The sequence below is a fragment of the Bombus huntii genome, chromosome 7, assembly GCF_024542735.1.
Source record: "Bombus huntii isolate Logan2020A chromosome 7, iyBomHunt1.1, whole genome shotgun sequence".
NCBI lineage: Eukaryota > Metazoa > Arthropoda > Insecta > Hymenoptera > Apidae > Bombus > Bombus huntii.
In genome coordinates, this window is record NC_066244.1 from 5315590 (window position 1) to 5335849 (window position 20260).

The 20260-nt window shown below is 36.8% G+C and overlaps 1 protein-coding gene and 1 non-coding gene across 3 annotated transcripts; both read right to left on the reverse strand.

The window, feature by feature from the left end:
• Positions 1-437: 437 nt before the first annotated feature.
• Positions 438-17410, reverse strand: LOC126867493 (cilia- and flagella-associated protein 276). 2 transcript variants are annotated; one of them, XM_050621990.1, is made up of 4 exons: positions 17227-17410; positions 3253-3467; positions 2243-2383; positions 438-2089 (listed from the first exon to the last, which is right to left on the reverse strand). In XM_050621990.1, exons 2-4 carry the CDS (start codon positions 3454-3456, stop codon positions 1892-1894), a joined length of 543 nt encoding a protein of 180 aa, XP_050477947.1. In that variant the 5' UTR covers positions 3457-3467; positions 17227-17410; the 3' UTR covers positions 438-1891. The 2 variants fall into 2 exon arrangements, with proteins under 2 accessions (XP_050477947.1, XP_050477946.1); XM_050621989.1 differs by having other exon boundaries at positions 3253-3473; positions 17227-17409.
• Positions 17411-18006: 596 nt separating this feature from the next.
• On the reverse strand, positions 18007-18079 carry Trnav-aac (transfer RNA valine (anticodon AAC)). Its single transcript has one exon. It is a non-coding gene; the product is annotated as a tRNA-Val (tRNA).
• Positions 18080-20260: the final 2181 nt, after the last annotated feature.

The window sequence follows — 20260 nt, forward strand, 5'->3', positions numbered from 1 at the left end:
GCCTGAGATCGCTCCACCCTTATTCTTGTCACTTTCTGTACGCCCCCTAATCGAGAAAGAAAAAGAATCCACGTCGATAGGCATTCGACGTGATGTAATCTACAGGGGGAGTTATTTGATTCGTCGTGGACGAATAATGTTTACTCGAGGGTGTAGGTTACGCTTACTCAATAGGAAAATATTTATGAATACTTACCTTTATACAACTTTACGAATTTCTCTCGTAAAATTTATAAGATTCTTTTTATAAATACTTACTAGTGTATTGAATTTCAACCGTTTATACGAATAATATCTATGGTGAAAAATATGTCTTGTGATAAACTTTACGAATATTTTAGCTTTTATCTTCTTCGTTTCATCCTGCGTCTTACACCTTACATGATCTTAACATCGATTAACGCAACGAAACTTTGTGAATTTTCCAACTACCTATAAACTTGCATTTTTATTTTATTTTACGATACAACAGAATTTGAACAATTACAAATCGTGTTGCTATTCAACCAGCCCCGTCCTTAAATCTGTAGATCTCTCTACCCCATTCGAGAACCTCACAATTCACCAATTCCAGCCGTCGAAACCCTCGAAAATCTCTCGCCATAGTAGCGAAACAATAATCTCGCGGCCCGTTTCCCTTCGACTCACCTACCAATGTCGTTAAAAAGATAACGGGGTCGAGCCGATGGTGGCAGACCAAATAAAACAGAAAAAAGAAGAGAAAACGGGTGCACGAGTCGAGGAGGAGTTTTCGTGACGAGGCGGTCGCCACGACAATCATGGCCGGATTAGGCGTATGTATAAGGACGTAGAGGGTAGTTTCTGCTGGAAGAGGGTGTCAGAGGGGTTGAACGGGTCAAACGCGGGGGCAAGATAGACGCCTGCACGGGGCGAAACATAAATGATATTCCATGAGGAGCATATGCGTGCGGAGATGACTCCACCTCCGCGACGTTATGCGGCGAGGGTGGCTGCCACCCCCTGGCAGCAGGGTGCTGGTTTATTACAAACAAGGATTACCCGGGTAATGGGACATTCTGTCCCTTCGGTTGGTCGACAGTGAGAACGCACCGTGCACTGACTCACGCTTTCGCTTCTTGTCACAGCGATGTCCAAAGGGGCGAAACCGATGCTGCACGCGGCAGATCGCTGCCAAGATTCCAAAGATACCGCATCACGACGCCGTGAGATATCTACGAAACAAATTTGTCAACATTGTTCGGGTCCGATACCATCGGCCTCGGGGGTGTCTTAAGTAAATGGCAGTTATCGCGATGATTTCGGTTGGCTCGAGATTTTTGGGATGTTTTTTTCTGTTTCCCTGATATGATGTTCGCCGTTGATAGAGCTTCCATTACATGCCATATGTTAATAAATAATTTTTTTATGTACTAAATTTCTCTAACTGTTGTAAAATTCCATTTCGGTTTCTAAACATTTGCTACTATTTCTATTAATTATACCGCACCCTTGTTTCCAATACGAATATTTTCCAATTTACTGAAATCACCCACTTTTCTACGTAGAATCTGTAATTTTTATTGCACCGTTACATTTAACGAAACATACGTATATAAAATAATTGGCATTGTATAACAATCTAGATATTACGTTGCGTGGCAATTTTTCTTCGAAATGTCACTATAATTGAGAAGATATACAAAACAAAGTATGAAACGAAGTACTCTACTAATCGCACACGAACCGTATAGATTTATCGGCGATATTACGGCAAAATGATACGTATTCATAAACATATATAGAAACGATCGACAGTGCCGATGATAATCATAAAATCGTTGATTTAATTTCCTCAAATACGATTGTTAGCACAGATTTGTCTGTCGGGTTTCCATCTCAAACACCGTACAGATCCGTGTTTAAATACTGTTTAAATACTGTAAAAAGTTCCGTCGATTTTGCGACTGTATCCGGGATTAGATTGAACCGAGTGAGGTCCGGAGATATTTAATTTCACGCTACTCGGATGGACTCGTCTCTCTGGCACCGGACCACGATAACATTCTGCTTTTTCCACAAGCAACGAAACGGGATCTTCCGTTACTGGAATATCCGGTGTCTTGGAAACCTTGATTAATTGAAAATAAACACGAACGTCTAAATTATTATATATTTTTTGATTGAGAAAGATGTAATCGTTAACGGTTTAAAAGATTCTTACCTTACGGATAAAAGATTTTATAAAAATATAGAATAAATTACAAGGAGCGTTGTGTTTTACCTCGATTTGATTTTTTAAAACACGCCACGTTCTCTTTCCTAAAGTTTCTGGTTGCACTAGGACGTAGCTCTTGGGCACCAACGTATCTTTGCTGTGAATGTACACGGTTGTAAGCGCCAGATCCAGAGCATCGTTTGGTACCTAACACGTTCGTACAGATTAGTGAAAAACGTAATTTTGTAGTTTGTAAAAACAAAGTTGTAACTATTTTTCTGTACTATGCGCGATAACATGAACATACAAATGGAAGAAAGATTGGAAGAAATTGTTGTGAATTGTGATAATAGCGGACGATTTTTAACAAATTTAATTTTTATCAAATACGAAAAACTTTGCAATATTTTGCTGTTTCGTGTTTATCATACAAGAAAAGATTACATAAAGATACACCTAGAAATAAATTAAATTTCAAAGTGTATATTAAGATATATTTAATTATAAATTGATAATAAAAAACATATTATAGAAACTTTCTCAAGAATATATAGCTCGTAAAAATATGGAAATAAATTGCATGGAACTTACGATACATTGGCAAAGTTAATATCTACGCGTGTACACAGGGTGGTTGGTAACTGGTGGTACAAGCGGAAAGGGGGTGATTCTACGCGAAAAAAGAAGTCGAAAATATAGAATAAAAATTTTTCGTTCGAGGCTTTGTTTTCGAGAAAATCGACTTTGAATTTTCGTTCGGTACGCGTGCACTTTATCGCGTCTTGTTATAACTGATCTCACTGTAGATCGTTGTCCTGATGGAAAAATTAAAAAAAGAAATTAATAAAGAATTTTTATTCTATATTTTCGACTTCTTTTTTCGCGTAGAATCACCCCCTTTCCGTTTGTACCACCAGTTACCAACCACCCTGTATAATTAAAATGACACGAATATTTAGACATGTGTCACGCAAGTACTGTCATAATAAAAAAATAAAAAAACGAGATTCGATTGTACTAGATGGTGAGATAAAAAAATAACAAGGAAGATTTTAGGTTAACGCGTGTAGTTTTACCTGTGATCTCAAAAGCCTATTATCTTTCCGTATACTGTTTAGCGTATGATGAGCAAAGAGACGTTCGTGCGCTTTTAACTTTGCACTCCAGTCTCTGTCCTTGGGTGAAACTTTATTACCTAGTACAGGTCGTCGTAGCCACACTCCTTCGCGTACTACATCCGGCACAGGATAAGGGTTTCTAATGTAACTCACTTCCGCCATTCTAACACCACCTGTAACTATAAACGTTCCTAAGTTTGTAGTAAAATGCGATACAAGCGTAGCAACACGATATATAAAATAAACGTTTACTTGCTTTATGTTTCGCTATATTATAAAATTAATAAAAATAACATTTCGTGCGATTAGCGTGAACTATGCTGTAGGACGCGGGAATCGCAATTACGTACATTGAGAAAACGTTTCGTTGGAAATGTGTTCGATAAGTTTGGCGTAAAACGAGATACTAAAATTTCCTAGTTCCCAAATTACCGATCATTTGGATTATTACATTTCCAAATTTCCAAGTTATTTAATTTTCATATTCTCGTTATGAATCGTCATCTCGCGTATATACAAAAATCGCAAATTATACGTTACAAACATTTACATTTTAGGCGTGTAATAAATGTTAGGGATGATTCCAGTGAATAACAAGGCTCGTTAATATAACGGGTGACCGACTGTTTAAATATTTTTACGGTCACTGCGAGGTACATATACAGGTGTGCTAAATATTTTCTAATTTCTGCGTATATCTTGAAATTTCCTTTAACCCCATAACCTACAACTACGGGCATAGTTCGTAGTAGATGATCGGGCCAAACGTAAATATTACGAGCATGACCCGCAGTATATAATCGCGTCAAACGTAAATATTACGAGCATGACTCGTAGTACGATGATCGGGCCAAAAGTAAATATTACGGGCATTCTCGAACGTAAATCGTAGGTTAAGGGGTTAAACCTCGTCAATACGATAACGATAATCCGATCATGTTGTTAATGAAATTTTCGCGATACATCCTATAACACTTAACATACTCGCACGAGCGTTCAAATATTTTTGTGAATCGCTGTAATTATTTAATTAAAAATGTCACGTACTTTGAGCGAACGGAACAAAGAATTTAAATAATCAGTGCATCGTGCACGGTACAAACAGCTGACTGGTTGAATGTAAACGAAGACAGAAAGGCGGTCGTATATGAATGGCAGCATTCGGGGAAAATCTCGGTTAAATTTCACAATAAGCTCTTTCACGACTTCTAAACGTGAAAGCGCTTGTAAGCGACTTTAGGGAGCCTTACGAGATGCCCTTGGAAAGCAGCCTGAGCGACTGTAAAGGCGAGAATGAACGAAAAGAGGGAATGAAACGGTCTCGATAAGTGGACACCCCGCGGAGAATGACGGAATGCAGACCGCCTGCATGTATTAAAGCCTTTCGTTTATCAATGAATCGGGATCAGAATCGAAATTCCTCCGAGTAAATGTTTCGAGGGTGACTGATGCGTTCGGTGGCGGACGCGTTTTGATCTCTCGAAATAGAAAATCGAAACCGGATGTTGATCCTTGAGTCTGATGGGTCGAAAGGAAAGCAGATGAAATAATTCCGAAAACGGTTGAACGTTTTTATCTAAGTTTTAGGATAGAAGAGAGTTTACCTTTGGAAATTAAAATCATTCGTGAATTAAAATCTAACGAGAATTTGAAAAAATTACCTAATGCAAAAGATCGTACATTTCGCGTATTACGATCTAAAGTTTAGTAAAATGCACAAGATACCCATACGATTTTCTATAACGAACGTTCGATTACTCTCGTGAATCGGCGAAAGAACATTTTACACCGTAAAAACGAATTTACAAAAATACAAAAATTATTTGTCAATATATAAAACTCGATTACCGGTAAACCTGTTGACACCTGCGATCAGCAAGAATCAAAGGAAGTTCGTTTCATGACAGAGGAGCGGGCTCGGTTGGCCGCATTTAACGTGTTTTGCTCAGGAGGTGGTCGGCTATGGCCAACGTCGACGTCCGATATTAAACCCACAGTAATTTATGTTAGCACGAGCGTGCATAATGCTGTTTGTATAAAGCGGCACAGTCACGTGTCGGCTCGTGCCGCTACGTATCACTCCTACCTCCCTTAATTCTTGCTGGTACGCAGGCAATGCGCGTGGACGCGTTATGCGATTTTAAATGTTCGCCAACTATGCGCGAAAGATGTGGTACATTGTGTTCCGACGTTCTTCGTGATTTATCGCGTTACTTTAAAATTCGACGACATTTCTTGCGTACAATAATACCCTATCATTCGTACGATATAGCATTTAATATCAGAGCTAGCGACCTGTAGCTTCTACTTGTACTGAGTCATGAAAATATTTGAGATTTCGTTAGAACTGTAACGAAACGCGAATGTCGTAATCATCTCTGTTGGTCTTTGAAATCAATCTGAAAATGTGTGTAGAATTTACTTGATCATAAAGGATATAACCTAACAAACACGAAGATGGTACCCCGCTGGGGGTAGCCACCCACATGATAATCAAACAGCTAAAAAATTCTACCAAAATTGGACAAATTGTGAATGTGAAATATTAAATAAAAAAAAAGAATTTACTTGATATTTATTGCCAATGAAGGAATTATATTTTGATACGATACTTGAAAATACAAGTACTTTTTAGAGAAAGAATGAATTTGAAGAAGAAGACGGAAAGTGATGATTTTTTGTTTCAATCTCGTTTTAAAGTTTCTTTGATTCTTAAAATACGAGTAAGATCGAGGCATGAAAGTTCGAGGGATTAAAAATTTCCCACGACAGAGTTAATCGAAGCTTCCGGTAGAACATGACCGTGTATTCTATAAATCGTCATTAACTTCACATATTTTTATGAATTAACTTGAACCAAATAATCTAATAAATTCTATATTTTAGATTATTTTATATGTTTCTGCACACACTTTCTATATATTAAGATGCAATTTTGCACCTTTAAATTTTCCATAAATTCGTAACAATTCGAAGCCCATTCGTCGTGTAAAAAAGAGAACGACGCGAAATTTCCAACTTAAAACGACAAAATCGAACTTGAAACATTTTCTTCTTTATTTGAACGTAGGCAGAGAAAAAAAATGTTCCGTGTCATCGATGACACGTAGGGTATCGTTCGTGGACCTCTTCTTGGATGGGCCAGCTAGGGTACAGAAACCGACACACGTAATCGCGTAATCGCATAATCGCGGCGCGTGCTGAAGTTCGGGTTGCGGGAGCTTTACGTACGTCTACATCGGCGCACGTGCGATGTTCAACGCACTGAATCAACAACGATCGCGAATCACAGACCTATCCGTGAATACGAACGGCAAACCCCTTGCCAACCGTTTTACGAGATAATTGTTCCGACGATCTGATCTCCGGTAACGGCGAGTGACCAGATAACAAGCTACCGTTTAAATGGAAGAAACTTAAATTGTTGAACCTGTGATTCGAAGGGTGACGATGATTATCAGTCTAGTGTTAATTGAGCAGAGGTTAAAAGTCACGTTGCTCCACAAGTCGAAAACACGACTTCATATGTCGAGAAAAAGCCTCGGCAGTGACAAATGTTACCTCATAAAATTGATCTTGGAATTTAAGATCATTTATATCGTCATTTTTATAATAAATAGACTTGTGGATGTGGATTATTTAGTTCTTCAACATCGGTTCGTTCAGTTTCGACATAGATTCGATCGTACCATAAAATTTAAATTAACTAAAACGAGAAACGTTATTAGCTGATGTGGATTGGTTTGGGAAACGATTAAGAATTGGATATCGAGGAAAAGACCAAACGAATTTGAAGGAAGCTGAAATAAGTTACAAAGTCTTCCGTTATATCTACACGTTATTCATTCTTTTATCATTCTTTAGCGTACTCTTCCAATAAATAGCTCGATAAATGATACGAACAAACGTCTAAGCGAAAAGCATATATTGCCAATGCCTCGCTTCATAAGTATTACTTCTTTCTTTTCGAGTCGAGCTAACGGAACGCGTCACAATAAAAAGTCAGGCGAGCAACAACAATGCGACAGAAGAAAAAGACTCGAAGGTTGTTAAAGTCGCCTGTTCTTCGATATGGAAGAGCTAGCAGCGAACATACGGCGGTGGAAAGAAGAAAGAAAAGGGAGAATGGATCCCTTCTAGATAGATAGGTGCGGTCACTGTCAGGAGGGTTGACAAAGGCTGACCAGGGGTAGAAACATTCAAATGGTAATCGGCGCGCGTCTAACATATACCGACCCTCCGACCCCCGTGCTCGCGCTTAAGGGGGTGCTCGCACCCCCTTGGCATACACCCTGCACATTCGCACCAGAATCAAACCAAATATTGGCAATATCATCCACGGCATTGCTCTCTCCGCGACCTGCCTCCTACACTCGCTGGGAAACGATGTCCATTTGAATGCACGATTCCATTACCGACGACGATATATCGGTTCGAGGATATTATGGGATTAGGATTTCAAGCGAAACCTGAAAGAACGCTATGAAACTCGGTCATACACCGAAGGTGCGATGCGTTTCCGCAGTTTAACGATTCTACTGATTGTAAAATATTGGTCTCGTTTTATGTGGCTTTCTGTTATTTAAATGACGCGTTTAGAATGTACGACCGAGCTTGAGATAGCGTTTCTATAAGATTCAGAAGAAACGTTTATAGAGAGTACAGAAATTAGGGAGAAGTTCGCTGAAGGATTCTTAGGAAATAATTTACGATTACTAATTTCAAATTTCAGGAGTTAAAACGAGGTTTCAGAATTTCGTCAAACACGTACAGACTGAAAATTCATTGTTTAATTTATGTATTATAATGACAATATGGATCGAAATAAACAGCTTGAACGTGTAAAGCCTCTGGCTAGCCACAACAAACGTTGGAAACGTTGCACACGATATTTGAAGGGTGCAAAGAATGTATAGATCTCACGCCATACGACCGCAGAAACGAAAGAAATATTGATACAGCTTTGTTCGAAAATGTCCAAACAGCAAAGTACAAGCGACACGCCCCTGGTTTTCGTCCTTTCATGAATTCTAGAGAAAGGAACATTCTACATAGGGTCACTGAATACCAGGTAATGTTACTTGTGCTGTATCACTGTGCCCTGTGAAGATTCCTTTTTTGACATAAACACAATATCAAGTCTTGATAGAACATTGATATTCATAAAATTTTAATCGTCGATTATTAAAATCAAAAAAGTGTACATATATATGTTATTTGTAATAATAAATTTGTAATTGGCTGTAGAAAATGAGACGATGTAAAGATAACGTAGAAATTAATATTAATTTTCATTTTAAAATATTCAGTTTCTCTTTTGTTTTAAAACATTACTATAAATTTATATATCACTAATATAAAAATGGAGAAAACTTAAAAACAGTTTTTCAGCAAATTCGATTTAATTAAGCGTTGCAGCAAACGTATTCAAGGTAAAGTACATTATTACGAGAATTATTTATACGCCATTATATTTATTATACCATTTGTATACAAATTAATTCGATTCAAATATATTAAGTTTCGTGTCATTTAATAGTACCTACATACTTTCATATAATTAGAAAAATATAATGATATGAAATTGAAACGTAGAACCTAATAAACATACATTTCCTTGAAAATAACGTTTCTTGCACAGCTTGTATTATACAAATGTTTCTTGTGATCGCCGTACATTCACGTCAAAAAGCATTTATTACGCGGATACTTTTTTCAATATTTTTCTCAGTCGATCGCACATCGCAAGATAGAAACACTTTTTATCGTAGGAAAAACTTTCGTAGGAAAATACAGTCTGAGAAGTAATACTCGTGTCTTCATCGAGCCCCCGTGACCCTTCGCGTAGAATAATGTCTTACACCCTGCGTGTCCAATTCGACGAAACCAATGGGGTGGGTAGGACAGCAGTGCGACAGGTGGCCCGTGAAATCAGTGCACGAGTGCGCCGTTCCATCGAGCCTGCCGTTCGATACGGTTCATTAGGAAATTAAGTGTATAATAATTAGAATTGGGGTGCTGATGGGACACGTTAAACGGAACTCTTTTTTCGTTCCACGGCCATCGACACGCGCAGAGAGTAGCTAAACGCGTGGACGACGAATTTCGTATGAGTATACTGCGGACGTTTATTGGTCCAGTCAAATAGAGCTGTTGGGATGTGTTTGATCTGATTTAACGAGAACGTTTTTAACATAAACCGGTGCCGGATATAGTAGAAAATGAAAATGAATATTTGCGCCACTCGAAAAGGTTATACGTTCGTGGAAATTCGATATAGCAAAGCTGATCGGTTCTTTAACGCGTTTCTTAAAATATCTCCTCTGAAAACGCATCTTTGTAAAAAAAGTTACGTATACTTTTTGTTCGTTTTGAAAGATCGTCGAAGCAGCCCCTGAACACGACGTGACCATCGCAAACGAGAACAATAAACAATTACGTCGATGAAGAATAAGAACACAGACGATGAAGAACCACACGTTCCTTTAAAAGGACCAAGACTAGGTAAAGTTTGGTTCATACGTACTTCGCAAAGAATATGTCGTGGTACAAAAATCATGTCTAGTCTTCCACGGTACATCGAATTAAAAAAAAAAAATCATCTTTCTCAGTGCTACAGTTACCGAGAAAACGAGTGTTAAAAATCGAGTGACAAGCGCGCTCTTGAAATTGTCTTTTCCATAGGAACAGTCGATGTTACGTTTGTGAAAAATTACGTGCTGAAGGTACTAGAAGCTCTCTGTTAGAATATACCTTTTAATTTTCCATTTCCTGTGATATTTAACAGCGATTTGTGTAAAAGAAGCCCGTTATATCGGATAAAATTCACCCGAATAGCTCTATTGACTGAACTATACGCAATTGTGAGGAATATAAATGTACGGAGTGCACGTAATATACGAAAATATAAAAAATATTCAAATCAATGTACTTATTAAAATATTACGGAGGGTGGAGCAAATCTCTACATATTTAGTTTCCATAATTGTAGGTACTATTGTTAGAAGGATATTATAATTCATATCACTTATTAGGATACTTTTCCCTGTAAGCTACATATCCTTCTCATCAAGCGAAAAATTCATTTTATAGTGGAATGGAGTAGAACGAAACAATAAAATTTGATCTATAAAAATATTTAATCTAATTAAATATACCAAGAAATCTAATTTAGTTAAAAATATCGTCAAGGTATTGCTATCAACCGTACAAAATATTAAGAGAGAAAACGAGATGCGCTCAAATAAACGTGAAAAATGTTGAAATAATTGCAAAACTGCTCCTATCGATAACACATAACATATAAACGGAACGAGTTGAAAACTCGAGATCAATTTCACTGAAAAATACACGTTATCGTTAATTAATAAGACGTTAGAGTAGGATGTTGGCTATATCCAACATCCGAAACGAAAGGATTAACTATACGAAAACGAATAATTCTCTCTCCGCCACGTTCCGTACGATAATTTCTAATTTCCAAATTATAACCCGTTAATTCCATCTCTCTTTCTAAATCGTCGATCAAAGAGAAAAATATTCAGCCAAGCGAAAAATATCAGTGCTCTTTACTTAATCACCAAAGCACGAACCGACGAAAGGCAAACGAAACGAAGCAATCTAGCAACAAAAATGATCTTTCCCCGATGCAATCCCTTCGCACGAAATATTTTCCCGACGAAACGCTGTGCACACACGTGTGTATGCCCGTGCACGCTATTTGCATACCGATGATCGAGCACTCGAGAGGCGGTTGCACATTTTCGCGCGCGTTGCGCCGAGAGGCACGGCTCTGGTTGGCTGGCAGAGGCGGAGAGTCGTCGGTGTATTTTAGCATTTCACGTTTGTTTCCATTTAAATGGTAATCGAGTTCATAATGTAATTGTATTCACCGCGTAAGCCGGGTCTCACCACAGCGCTTCGGCCCCGCCATTGTTTGCATTGTTCTCCTCGCAGTGCGAACAATCCGCGCGCGCGCGCGCGCGCGATCTCGTTCACCGTCGGCCTTTCAGCCTCGCGTTTCGCCGAAATCTAAACCCCTCGCGCCCTGCTCGCAGCACCATAGGTGATATTTTGCTGCGATACAACCAGCCAGTTTATGCGATACTGATGGATATCGGTGTAGAACGCGTCCCGATACCTCCAATCGGACGCACAGCATGGAAAGTCGATGTGTCACGCGTTCGATACCACGAGGACAGCATGGTTCCGCGTTATTTTAACCGAACCTTTTTCCTCTCCTCTTTTTTGGATTTAGTTTTCCAGAATATCGGAAATGAATATTTTTAGACAGTTCTCAGTTATGCTCGATACCGTTCTATCTTCTCTGAATTTAGTTTTGAGAAATAATAGAAACACGATTTTTCCGATTATGGTACATTTTGTTTTATTTTCTGTTGGATTTAATTTCGAAGGCAAATGGAGATTGGATTTTTTAAGAAATTTTACAACTACCCTTAATTTTATTCTATCTTCTTTGGATTTATTTGCGAGAGACACTGGAAATGGAATGTTTTAGAATATTTATTTTATAGAATATTATTTTAGAATATTTGGAACTATGATCAACGTTAGAACTATCGATCTTTCGTCTGTATTTAAACACACAACGGGATGTAATTTGTACGTGTATTATTCCATAGTACGACATTATGCCGGGCGTTTAATTTTTTAAATAAATTTCTACTTTTATTATCACGCGGTACCGGTCATACGTGTCAATATCAGTGAATATGCTAGCAGGTCACCATACACGTACGTTAAATTCAACTGCGCTACTTCTTCCTACATTTGCTACTAATCCATCAATATCAAAGCTAGATCCCAAGATTCCAGCCATCGGTACACTTGACGCGTTTGCCATTGCTCGGTATATTTTAACGAAATTCGCCGGTAAATGTAAACCTGCGTATGCACGAGGCCCGCGTAAATCATAATGGATGGCCGTGGGTCGACGTTCGTTCCGTAACAAAAATTTTTACCCGAAAACGCATTGTTATACAGCTCACGGAAGAGTCGCAGAATCCGTAGAGGTGAAGCATAGAGAAAACGAGAGAAAGAGAGAGAGAAAAGAGAGAGAGAAAAGAGAGAGAGAGAGAGAGGAAAATAGAGAAAGAGAGAGAAAGAGCTATCACAGGCTTGAAACGAGCTATGCGAAGGGGGTTGGCCGCGTTATTGTAACACAGGGGATGCTGGCTGTGTGTACGTGTTAGCGGAGTTGGTTGCCTTTCTCTCATACATATTCATCAAACGCTAATTAATCATCGCCAGGCACACCCACTGCGAGCCACCCTCTTGGCAGCAGGCGAAGCCTGGTGAAAAAAAAAAAAAAAAATACGATATCCGCAACGCAGACACCTCTATATATTACGGGGCGCATCCAGATGTCGAAACCGGCGAGATTTTTAAATGGAATTGACAACATCGGAAACGATCGCGGTGAATAACAAAAATTTATCGTTGCCTGAAATTGCGCCTGTCTGGATTACCGGGAAAATTACGAAGCCTAGATCACCGGAGACGAAATTTTCAAGCTTCGAGGCACGAGTTCACCAGCTTTTGTTTGACGTCGCGAGAAATTAGCATACGATTAATTACAGGTTTTAATTTAAGCATGTTTCGTACAAGATATTACGCCTATTAAGGTATTTAGAAATTTCGTAAAATTAATGCAACGTTGTATCGTGAACATTACGATTTGTTCGATTAAAATCGTAAATTCACTTTTCTGCACTTTTATTACAAATATGAAATTAACACGAATATCGTGATTCTCGATAGTAGTAGTGTTCCCTATGTTAAAAATATTTATACTCTGTTTGATTGCGCTTAAGAAAATTCTCGACGTAATATAAATAATATAATACAACAAACTATACCTTAAACGTCAACTACGAACTATATCTCGTACGAATTACGGAACAGTGAAACACAGATGATTTTCAGTATCACTGTTCGATAGATTCTTAACTTATATCTTCACAAAAAAAAAAAAAAAAACGTTTAATAAGAAAAATATTCAACGAAGAGGATACTCACAAAGGAATATTACATGAAAGAATAATAAACAGAAAGTTCGTCTGAAACAACTGATTTCTTGCCTCTTAAAGCACAAAGATCACAGAACTTCTGCTTCCAATCAAGTACTAATTCCATGAGGAATCAGTTTCCCGAGAAATGCGTCTTTCACGCTATTGACTTTATCCTGCCTCTTAAATGCACGGTATATAGCAAGTTGCCGCTTGTACAGAGGCAGTCGCGCACGGACAATCAATCTAAATTGTAATTTCGTAATCCCATTAAGCAGGAGGCCACCTTCGTACGCACTTGCTCCGGGTTCGGCTTTCACGCGGACGGGACGCGTATAATTAGGTATCGTTTATTTTACACCGAGACACAGCAGCTAGGGTGACACTTCCAGCGTATAATATATACGCTGTGGGGTTCTAAGCGGACATAGATGGTGGCCACGACGGTAGTCGCTCATAGAACGCTCCGTTGCTAATGCGATGCGATCATCGCCATCCACCTCTATCGCCCATTGATATTATACGACGTGGCCAATCTCCCTTCTTTTCAACCACCGTAGGTATTCTCCGACGGTCGAACTTCTGTTCCACTTCTTTTGGTCGATACATTTCGCGTTCTTTCTTTTTCTGAAATTTTCTTTCGATTTTCTTTCGATTAAGCTTTCTGCGAGCTATGCTTACTGACTAACATTTAACGAGTACGGTTCGTTCGACGCGTCGTTAATTGTAAATAAAGATACATAATGATTAGACGAGACAGAGTTCCAGTTTGTTGTTCTTCAGGTTTTGAGGTATTTTGAAACAGAGAGTTATTTTTCTCAAGGTTGACTTTTTCGCTATATCGGTGGAATTATTTGTTGTCGCGTTTAATGGTGACATTTAATTTCGATAGAATGTAGGATGTCTCGCGTAGAGTGATTTTCTGATTCTATTATTATACCGTGATTTATGTCATATCGCAGATTAAAAATGTGATAGAGCGAAGCAGAAAATGGCACCTGTAATTGCTGAAGTTATTTTATTTGGAAATATTTCCTCGGTCTCTATAACGATCTATAACTAATGTTTCTCGTAATTAAACTTTAGAAAATATTGAAATTCGAGCAGTGATTTGAAACAGAGAGGTACTTTTCTCAAGGTTGACTTTTTCGCTATATCGGTGGAATTATTTGTTGTCGCGTTTAATGGTGACATTTAATTTCGATAGAATGTAGGATGTCTCGCGTAGAGTGATTTTCTGATTCTATTATTATACCGTGATTTATGTCATATCGCAGATTAAAAATGTGATAGAGCGAAGCAGAAAATGGCACCTGTAATTGCTAGCGTTATTTTATTTGGAAATATCTCTGTCTCTACAATGATCTATAACTAATGTTTCTCGTAATTAAACTTTAGAAAATATTGAAATTCGAGCAGTGATTTGAAACAGAGAGGTACTTTTCTCAAGATTGACTTTTTCGCTATATCGGTGGAATTATTTGTTGTCGCGTTTCATGGTGACATTTAATTTCGAATTTCGATAGAATGTAGCATGTCTCGCGTAGAGTAATTTTCTGATTCTATTATTATACCGTGATTTATGTCATATCGCAGATTAAAAATGTGATAGAGCGAAGCAGAAAATGGCACCTGTAATTGCTAGCGTTATTTTATTCGGATCTATAACTAATCGTAATTAAAGTTTAGAAAATATTGAAATCCAAGCGGTGATTTGTTTAATTCTCTTTGTAATATTATAAAGAAGCATATTTTTACGTATTACGCGTATTCCGTGTAATTTTGCACCTTAGAATTTCATCTAAGTGCACAAACATCCGTAGTCTGCTAATCGAGTTTCGTTGAAACCTGCAACTTAACGAGACACTATGCTCGTCTTTATCGATGAACAACACCGCGTAATTGCGATCTGTCGCGTTAAAAGCAACGTTAGATGGCGGGAAAATCGCACGCATGTTTTGACTGCCGGCATCAAATCGCGACAATGGCAGATTCCGTGCTGACAAATGAGCGTCCCGCCACGGGACGCGATCCACGCACGAGACATATGGCCCTATAAAAAAAAAAGCGGCAGAGATACAAGAGATGGCCTGCAGTAACCATCCAGTCGATCCGATATTAATGGAGACCAAACACCGCACATTCTGTGTCGCCGCTGTCCCCGTTGTGTGTACACATTGGTGCGCCATTATGTCCCTGTTATAATGTGTACACACACCCCCTTTTGATACAATAGAATGATCTATGATCGTGCCAAACATGGATCGCCAAGTCAATTTTTCGCCCTTCTGCTATCTTTTATTTTTTTCTTTTTTTTTCTATTCGTGTACCAGCTCGTTTCGAGCTTTTCTTACTCCTATTTAGGAAAAAATTGATCCTTTTTTCATTTTTCTTTCATCGTTGTTGCGTTACTTTTTTGTTAAAAGAATAGTTTTCGACTTTTCAATTAAATAGCTTGTTTCTTGTTCGAGGAGCATTTGAATCGTTATTTGTGGTACAAAGTTTAAAAAATTATAGATTATTACCTAATAAAAAAAAAAAAAAATTACTCAACTCAGAAAACAAATAAAGAAATTCCTTAAAATTGCAGAACTGATCTACTAGTTAAAGAATAGCGTCAAATCGATGAAAAATATCTGTTTAATCGATAAAAAAAACTGTTTAATCGATAGAATTTTTACCACCTATATATCTACATTCTAGATATTATATCAATAATTTTTATTTCGCTAGTCAAAAATATCGGATGCTTCTTCAAAGACCATAAACGTTCTAATCTTACATAGATCGCACCACGTTCTAATCTGACATAGATTACACCACGCCCATGAGAAATCTCTTCCATAGAAACTTAATATTAATCAAACACTCGAGGCAGAAAATGAATATTCCTTCTCGGATCTTTTTAATGATTACGACACGCTTAAATTAGCCGAAATCGAGTCGACGGAACGATTTACGCTTCACGGTCGGAATCGAGTAATTCCGGCTTTCCTGAGCGTGCAAACAATAAAATTGGATTTAGCGACCCTCGTGGCACGTACGTGGCGTGCGACTCGAAGGGTGAGTTTTCGGAAGGTGGACAAGCACGCTGGTTCCGGGGGGCTGTTGCGAGATCAAAGACGCCCTCCGGCCAATTCCGTAGTTTCCACGTGACATATTAGTTAGAAATTGACGGTGACAGCCTCCAGCAACGACGTGCCTGGCAAACTTTGATCATTTCACCTGTGGGACTTGTTTCGTGAATATTATTATCGCGATAGGCTCGTATTCGCAACACGTCATTACGTTGCCACGTTCCACGGTAATACGGGAAGAACAAGATATTGTCTTATTGTTATTGACACGACGATCGTGTTTCCAAAGATGGCTACAATTTGTCCGTTTGCTTTGTTACGACGCGCAACGCGAAAATTCTACGATATGTCCGCTGATATCTTTAATAAATCTGTATCGGCGAATTCCTTTTCCTGTCATTTTAGTTCCAATTTATCGACGAAGAAGCTAATCGTTTGACAGCACTCGTGAACGAGTCTTGAGAAAATTGTTCCATAAAATCATTTTTATCGACCATTTCTTATTATCTTGCATTTGTCTCGTTGTAACTAATAATTATAATTGTTACGCACATGTATATTTATCAGTTTCGAATGTGTAAATATGTTGTTGTACTTCAATTGCAATCGTGGTTCGTTCGCTTTGGTTCGATAGGTTAAATGAAAAATAAAGTGGGTAGGTAGAATACATATAACAATACGTTATAATTGTGCAACTATGTTGATAAAGTTTCTTCTAGTATTCCTTGTACTACACAATGTCGCTTTATGTATTTTGTAAATTATAGAAGAAACAATCAAAAAAGGTCTACTAAAATGTCACGGTGAATTATATGATTGATACATACCTTTTACGGAGGAAGAGTATTCCACTTGGCAAAATGCACAGTAAAGAATGACGAACAGCAAGTTGAATCTGCTTAGCAACTGACTATTAAGTCAGTAGCAGTATTTGATACAAACTTATAAAAAGTGAAATTAAGTCAATAGCGTTCCATGGAAACAGTATTACTGAACTTGTTACTACGAATTAACATATTTTAAACGATCAGCGACATCTATGATAAAAGGAATATATTAAATTAATACTTACAGCGAGTAAATGAGATATTCTTAAGTAAAGTTATTTCTTAATGTTACAAAATATCATATTGAAGACAATCCTAGACGGGAGAAAATTATAATCTACAATATTATATTAAATAAATCTATGTAACATCTAATTCATTATTATATCAGTTACAATATTATCAACTACACAGAATAAGATTACGACACACCTAGCGGAGAAAAATGGAACTAAGTACGATCACTCTTATTCTAGGTTGAATCGACAACATTGCGAGTAATGAGGATGTGGTACATGACGATATGTCACATTTACAAATACATTATTGTATATGTATCAAACAAGTGGAATTTATTTGCAGGTATGGATATATATGAATTCCTAACACAGGTACCAAAAAATGTTTCTATATTTTGTATTGTTGCAAGGTTTATAAAGAATATTTAAGAAATATTTAAGAATAGACTGCTAAATGATAGACGTACGTCTATGACTAAAATATTGTGATCTAAAATATATTCTCTTACTATAGAAAATATTGATTGAAGAAAAAAAGAAATGTTTCCGCCCGGGATCGAACCGGGGACCTTCCGCGTGTTAGGCGGATGTGATAACCACTACACCACGGAAACAAGTGGTAGCTATTTTTTTCATAAATTATTTATCGTTTTTAAACTTAAAATTTAAAAGAAACAAATATAATATTCAATATTATATTACGTGATATGCATAATTCTTAAATTACGCAAAAAGATTCAATTTTAATAATAAAAAGCTAAAATCTATAAAAATTATTTAGAACATCAATTATATCTTGTGAAGAATAAAAGCGAGATGCTCCTCCTATACTTTTGTGTATACATATGCAGGATGTCCAGCGATAAGTGGAGTTTGTAATACTATAAAAGTATATATTATTTAATCTTGCTTACGAGATATAACAAGCTTTATATTCTGTAATTTGTTAGCTGGTTGCCTACACAGGAGACGTTCAGAAATACTATAGCTTATACTTCAAGGTACGTAGGCGCTTTGTCATTGATCTGTTATTCTTCAATAATTCCTGGTACTACTCGAAGTTTTTAAAACTCAATTCTCTAATGCATTCTGTACACACTCATTTGAATGCTTACCTCAACTGATATTCCGCACACGACGGATTTCAGGTATGTTCACAAGTAAAAATGACATATGTAAATTTAAATTCGGAACTTCCACAGTTCCTAGTACAATTTACTTAAAAATTGTTTATTAAAAGATCGTCAAACTAGCTGACTAATATAATTTACATGTGATATTTAATTATTTCATAATATTTCCTATAATAGAATATTTAATTATGTGTTTAGAAAATTAATATAACCTACATCTGTTACACTCACGTAAGAAAACGCCCTATCGAAGAATTTTCAACTATTCCAACTCATACGTTATATTAAGCTCATATTTATTATCATCTTATCACTTGGATGTCATTTTGGACATCTCCTATCAAAGTACTCAGGTTTACAGAACTCAGAAAGTACTATATATCGAGAACAAGGTTAAGTAGAAACTATCATTGATAATGACATAATTAAAAAATACATCTTTTTTAAATTATTAATCATAATTACAATTTGTAGTTACTAATCATTGACCGATTTATTTAATTGCATCGATAACAGTAGCACGATCAGGTGATATTGGCCTTTAATTGCGAATAAACATCGATTCCATCAAATACAACGTAACAAAATCACGTGATATTAAATGAAATTACAAAATGAAAAAAATGTAAATTCAATCTGTGCTGTATTTGTAGTCTTGAATCAAAGAGATAGGGACAATAGACTTTAACTTTCTAACTAAATTATATAATTTTTATTTCTTTCGAAATGTCTCTTTACATACGGTTTTATCACAGGAAGTTTTTAAAACCTTTCGAGATAGCAATGCGTTAAGACGACACTACTGTTTAGAGTCTTTTTAAATATTCGTATCACGCTCTATCTACAGCAAATTGATATCCTTCGACTCTCAAACACGACTGAACTTTGACATTCTGATTTGTAATTAGAGTACTTTCTTGATTGTGTGAAAATTCGAAAATAAAATTCGTTGTATAAAATTGACCGCTTTCGCCTGAAGCGCCTGATTCTGTGTTTGACACTGTATCGACAATAATAATAACGATGGTTGCTAAATTAGACTTGGGTATTGCTATTAAAACAAACGATGACTTAATACGCATCGAATATAGATGATTCGATTTGTTCATCTCGAAATTGACTACTGATTTTTACGAATTAGATACACGAAAGCATGAAGTATACTTATACGTGGCATACATGTGACATGTGCTATGGCAAAACCATTACAATGGTTAATAATAAACGCTCATATGATATTACTATATCAGTGAACATTATTTTTCAACACCAATGACTGTCACAGCCATGGCAGTGTGAACCGATAATGCGAACATAAGAACTTTAATGTTGTAATATAATTCACTTTTATCTTCGGTTGAATTGTTTTTTTGCTTTAACGCAAACTTACGAAATGAACCTAAAAATAGTTGTATAAATTTGGAAATGTAATGAGTTTCGTAATTTCGAGGTAGTGATTGTTTAATAATTAAAATATTGATAACGTATCAATATAACCAATTAATACATAGTAATGTAGTAGTATTTCATATCTACTACATATTTGAATATTTAATATTTATATTTAGAGATATTAATAATCACAGTATTAAGATGATAAGATAAATTAAATAAAATTTGCGCGAAATATTTAATTAAACTTATGGTCCTTATTATGATTAT